Source organism: Aegilops tauschii, chromosome 5 (assembly GCF_002575655.3).
Source record: "Aegilops tauschii subsp. strangulata cultivar AL8/78 chromosome 5, Aet v6.0, whole genome shotgun sequence".
Taxonomy (NCBI): domain Eukaryota; kingdom Viridiplantae; phylum Streptophyta; class Magnoliopsida; order Poales; family Poaceae; genus Aegilops; species Aegilops tauschii.
In genome coordinates this window covers 403,451,197-403,456,938 of record NC_053039.3, presented here as the reverse complement: position 1 = coordinate 403,456,938, position 5,742 = coordinate 403,451,197, and the positions used below count along the sequence as shown (strand labels likewise).

The window sequence follows — 5,742 nt, the reverse complement described above, 5'->3', positions numbered from 1 at the left end:
ATAAGTATTGCTAGAACATTGAAACAAATAAAATTGCCAGAATTTCTTCATCACGATCGATTATCTTATACTAAATATGAGATCATTTAGATCATTTTCTTATACTCTCTCTTTAAATAAATGTAGGATCATTTAAATCACTAATATTTAGTGATCTAAACGATCTTACATTTCTTTACAACGGGAGTACAACTGTTCAGCAGGTGCAAGTAAAAATAAATGAACTCCACAACAATAACTGGTGAATCAAGTAAATAATACATAAATTTGACAGTCTGCTAATAAGTTATTATGGGAGTTCTATTACGAAGCCCAAACAAAGAACTCAAAGGCAAACATTTAACAACTAAACTTCACAAGGTGATTTGAGATCTGAATTTCACAAAGCATAACACCGGCTGCAAGGCCCTAGTAAGTTTAACTTGACTGTGGAGTTAACTTTCCCCTCAATGTATTTTCTCACAGCCAAGTTTGATTTATGTGCATCCCTTATACATTCAGTTTCCAGTGGAGGGCATTTCCTGTCCAACATATCGCCAGAACATCGGTGACTAATAGGAGTGGTGTCCAATGTAAGGCACTCAAGTGATGTTGCATTCTCAAGAATATGACGTGCTAGCTCAAGCATGCTTTTTTGGGGGCAGAAACTACTGATCTTCACACTCTTGAGGTTGCGATGGCGGTGTTCTGACATTTGTCTCAGAGATGAGGGATCTCCCTCAAACCAGTCATACTTGGACTGCACTCGTGATACCTGAAGATAAAAAGGCCAAGACATTTAAATTCATGATTCAAACATGGCAATTAGATAATCTTTGCAGGGTGAACAGTGACTTACAAGCAAGACAAACTTCTCCAACAAAGGAGAAGCGTCAAAAAAAGAAACTAAGGATAAATAATCATAGTCCCGATGAGAATGAAGTCCCGCAAGATAAATATTCAAGAACTTGAGGTGGCGAAATTTGCTAGATGCCACTGGTGCATTAAGTATCTGCATAAAGATGACTCAGGCTAATTATTTCCGAAATATGGCTACTGTTATGTAACTTACCAACTTAATTGTGAGAGAATGCCTCATAACTTAGAATGTATGGTAAGAGTCTCAACTTTTGGTGCACAGGAAGGAAGGTTGTTAATAGCATAACTGATGACACAGCTATTGTTCAACATCAGGTTCTTCATCTTCCATGACTTTCCAAGCAAGAGTTGCACACTAAAATCTAATAAGCGCAATCTGAAGATATTTGGGGCATTGATCTCTAACACCTGAAGGCTACATTCAAGCACTTCCAGGAACCTGAGCCGCTGCAGCAGACAAGGTATCTCCAGGCGAATGATGTCATGACAATATTGAAGTCTCAAATGTGCCAAAGCAAAGGAATGGGTCAGAAGGCACCCTAACTCATCCCCAGTAATATGCACATTACACAGATGCAGCGTTCTTAGGGTTCTCAAACCAAGTTCAAATGTGGGATGTAAGTCCAAATTGGCAAGGTGAAGATACTGCATCGAGCCTTGACATCTCTCAGATAGAAGCATACATGGAAAGTTAAACGTTGCATCCTTCGGGGATAATGTAAGGTGGAGTTGTTCAATCCCTGGTGTAACCGCAATCTGGAGCCAACTGGTGAGATGATGATACGGTTCTGCATCACAAGGAATAACATAGTGTTCAAGCCTCAATTTCTTCACACCAGCTCCTGAGTGGTTTCTTAAAACACGGTCAATCTTGTTGTTGTAGTCTCATATAACATTTGAGCCCGTTGTTCTCTTACATGAATTTTCTTTGGAGCACATTGTTTCATTAGTGAAGGTAAGATTGGGGTAGCATTTCCAGGAGCTTTGAAAGGACCTAGACAAACAGGCAGCACGGGCAGCATCTTGCATTGGCAGTAGGAAATGTATATGACGCCAGATGTCCTGCATACAGAAGTACAGAAGATCATCATTAGAATTTGAGGTAAAGTACTATGGAAGTCTCATAAGGAATAATACTGTACAAGACTTGCTTTGTATAATGTTGGCTTAAGCTGGGAAAGGATGGCAATCTAAATGTAAAGTACATCGATCGTGGCAAATAAAAACAATGACACAGCTCACACGGAAAAGGTTCTAGGTTCATAACTATCAAATGGGTCTTAAAACTGTGGCTGCATGCATCGCCCAGATGCAGAGGCTGGGGGTCATCCTCCTTTTCTAGAAAAATGGGTCTTAAAACTCATGGAACAGTTTTGTGCTGGAAAGTTAGCCGCAACAAAACAAAGCAAAGCTTGCTGCGGTGAAAGATATGTTCATAATTTTTACTTAGCTATGCTGCTGATAGAAGTCTGGCATTACCAGAACATACCTCTGGAAGATCTGGCATTGGATATCTTACTTTTTTGCCACCATGAGAATTAACATCCTGTCGGCAGGGTGATCTGTTTCTTTTAGAAAATGAAGCGATCCATCCATCTGAAACATTAGTATAACTTTTAGTACAGACACCAACAGAAGGATATAACAAGTTCAAGCACACACACAAAGTTAGAATCATTGTCCAATTTTTTGCAGGGACATCAATGACTACAAGAGTCAAAGCTTGGCACAAATATTTTAGCAAGACTCCACACACTAGGCACCTCTTCCTCCGCCTGATGACGCCGGCCGTCCTCCCCAGCTCTGTGTTCATTAGCGGACCAAGCAGGCCTTGGACTACACATTCGCATCTGGCGCCAAATGCGACTACCCGTGCTTCCGGCTGGACACCATGACCACTGATGTGATGTCAAGAAGCCACAGAGGAGCAGCAACTCCACCTCCAAGCTCAAGCCAAGAAGGCTACTCTGATGAGGGCGGCACACCAGCAAGCTCAAGCCAAAGAGGCTTCCACACGAGGTTCTAGACATCACTGCCCATTTGGAACACCAACAAGTGCAGACTCAAACCTCCTTTGACAGTATCGAAGGTGAGCTTGTGAAGCTCGCATCGATGGTTTCACAACTTGCAGTCTCCCTTAGCAAGCAGCCATGTGCGCCTGACAACGGCTCACTGGAACAATCTCAAGCCTCTGCCTTGTTCCAAACTCCATCACTTATCCTTCCACGGTCACTTGAAACACCAATGCCAACAGCACAACAAACTCCTGAGCCCGACATCCGACTTCCCAGTGTGGAACTGACACCAACAGTTCACGCCACGCCCAACGTGTTCGAGGATATGCTAGAATATGATGTACATGATGATAAAATGAGTGGCAACTCAATTGGCTTCATTGATGTGTTAGATAGCACTCTCTGAATACATGGGATTCTGCATATTTTCCCCGTAACTGGATGTGATGCTATAATCCCTGCACAACAGCAGATACAAGGCAAGAGCATTTTTTTCCTTGTGGGAATACTCATTTGAAAAGGATGCACAATGGCAGTGGGACCCTGGCAAGGACAACAGGAAGTTTAATGATCTGATTCCTGCATGTTGGTAAACAGTGTCAACAAATGCAGTACTCAAGCTCACAAACGGGAAGCCCATCCAACCTGCATCTATACTGTCTGAGCAAGGAAAAGTACAGAAAGTGCACATCCAAAGTGGCACCTGCTGTTACTTGAGACGGGAAAAAGGATTGGAATTACTATGCAGCTCACGGTTCAATTCCATGTACTCTTGCAAGATTATTCAGAAATGCAATGCGCTCAGAATTATTCACAACAACACATGAACTTGGGTGGAATCACTCTTTGGCTGATCAATTTTCAGCCTCCTTAATATGGCTGAAGAATTCTGGAGAGTTGCTGATTTCCCTTGTTGAACAAGGATCTCAAGGAGGGTGAATGTCAGGGTATTAGTATTATGAGATATTAAGAGAATATTAGATGTAAGGGTAGAAGGGTTATCTTTGTATTAGTTGCTTGCCTTGTTTAGGAACACCCAAGAACAAAAAGCCTAATTTATCTTGTTCCGCTATATCATTCTTGTATCTTTTGTAACAATTCCCTGTGATTACTTTATCTTATCCCTGTTTTCCTCCAGTAATTGCAGTTATTCGGTAGCTTTAGTTAGGATCTTGCATATATTTCTTGTACAATTACTCAGGGTCCCAACAGATCCCCACTGCAAACAGGGCTCCAAGAAAAAGGTAAAAAAATTTATAGAAGTTGGATCTCCTGTCTAATTTTTTGCAGGAACATGAAAGAGACCTAGAATTTACAAGACTCAAATTGTGTCAATCTGAAAATCAAACTCCAGTTGAGCGCAAGTATTTTAGCAAAACGACGGGATTGCCCAAGTCCAGTCAACTTCCTTCGATCTAATAAAACTGGATCTCATCAGCTACTGAGATCCCCACTGCGGACAGGGCTCCAAAAAAGTTGTTGTTTTTTTCATAGAAGTTGGATCTTTTGTCCAATTTTTTGCAGGAACGCAAAAGAAATCTACAATCTACAAGACTAAGTTGTGTCAACCTGAAAATCAAACTCCAACAGAGGACAAATATTTTAGGAAAACGACGCAATTGCCCCCAAGGCTCGTCGAATTCCTTTGGTCTAATAAAACCGGATAATACCACGCACTGAGATCCCCAATGCGGACAGGCTCCAGAAACAGGAGAATTAATAGCAGAGGAGCCGCAAAAGCAAAATAAGTAAGTCGCGCGGGACTTACTATTGGCTTCGATACGGCCACGATTTCGCTTCTGCTTCTGCTCCCGCTGCCTGGACATGAGCCGATTCAGCGCCATCAGCCCCATGATTCGACGATGTTCCAACTCTTCTCTTCTCTCTCTCTCTCTCTTTCTCTCTCTCTCTCTCTCTCTCTCTCTGCGTTGTTACTTTTTTGTTGAAGGGTCTCTCTCTCTCTCTCTCTCTCTCTCTCTCTGCGGTACTTCAATTTAAGCGGTAGGAGATCCCGCTCTGTCTCAAATACGAATCCGTGTTTCAATCAGCTGGCGCGAAGAGAGGAAACCAAAGTCGCCTTCTACTCGGAGAGACGGAATCGCAGTAGGAACAGCCAAACCCTAAGGCGGAGGAGAAACCAAAAAATCCATATATGGATGGGCAACAGGGTTAGGGAAACAGTGCCAGCGCTATTTATCGCATTCAGCGAGACCGAAGATTCGTCTCGATCAATCGGGCCGGCCCACTAGCGCACAGTGAAACAAAAAATTAAGGAAGAAAACGAGGGTTTGAGGAGATTCGAACAGTGGACTATCCGAAGGAGCTTGGGGAATCCGACCGCTGCGCCACTTTAATTTCGTGCTCACGCACGAGGCACATACCACTTGAGGTAAACAACCGGAGTTTTTTTATTTTCTGTTTTTATTTATTTTTTATTTTCTTTGGTTTTCTCCGGTTTTGTTTTTTTCGTCATTATATAATTCATTTTCTCATTTTTTGTTTTCTCTTTTGATTTCTCAGTTTTCAATGCTTTTTCGTTTTCTTCTCTTTCTTTTTCTTTTTTCTTCTCCGGTTTTTGTTTTTCTTTGTTTTCATTTCTTTTTCAGTATAATTCGTTTTGTTTCTATGGTTTTTATTTTTCATTTCTTTGGGGTTTAATATGTTTCTTTTTCTGGTTTTCTTTCGTTTCTTTTCTTTTTCATTCTACATTTTTTATACGTCAAAAACATTTTTTCAATAATTAATCGACATTTCTTGTATGCACGTTCAACATCGTTCGAACGTTTATTCAACATTTTTCAAATACTCGTTCAACATTTTCTGAATACATGCTCAAATTTCATAATAGGTATTCAACATTTTCAAATAC

At 41.2% G+C, this 5,742-nt stretch overlaps 1 protein-coding gene across 2 annotated transcripts; it reads right to left on the bottom strand.

Annotated features, from left to right (window-relative positions):
- Positions 1 to 204: 204 nt before the first annotated feature.
- On the bottom strand, positions 205 to 5,041 carry LOC109734035 (uncharacterized). Of its 2 annotated transcripts, none has more exons than XR_012185032.1 (4): positions 2,622 to 4,615; positions 2,348 to 2,454; positions 839 to 1,920; positions 205 to 754 (listed from the first exon to the last, which is right to left on the bottom strand). XR_012185032.1 is itself a non-coding variant. In XM_073500507.1 (4 exons), the coding sequence occupies exons 1-3, from the start codon at positions 4,724 to 4,726 to the stop codon at positions 1,744 to 1,746; spliced, it is 369 nt and encodes a 122-aa protein (XP_073356608.1). In that variant the 5' UTR covers positions 4,727 to 5,041; the 3' UTR covers positions 205 to 754; positions 839 to 1,743. The 2 variants fall into 2 exon arrangements, 1 of the variants encoding a protein (XP_073356608.1); XM_073500507.1 differs by lacking the exon at positions 2,622 to 4,615 and adding an exon at positions 4,642 to 5,041.
- Positions 5,042 to 5,742: the final 701 nt, after the last annotated feature.

What these genes read in the sequence shown, in the direction of transcription:
- LOC109734035 (XM_073500507.1), bottom strand. Translation starts at nt 4,726, where the DNA reads ATGGGGCTGATGGCGCTGAATCGGCTCATGTCCAGGCAGCGGGAGCAG. An exon ending in TGGCCGTATCGAAGCCAATA is followed by an intron (nt 2,455 to 4,641) that starts GTAAGTCCCGCG and finishes CTAATGTTTCAG; the next exon opens with ATGGATGGATCGCTTCATTT. An exon ending in CAATGCCAGATCTTCCAGAG is followed by an intron (nt 1,921 to 2,347) that starts GTATGTTCTGGT and finishes TTCTGTATGCAG; the next exon opens with GACATCTGGCGTCATATACA.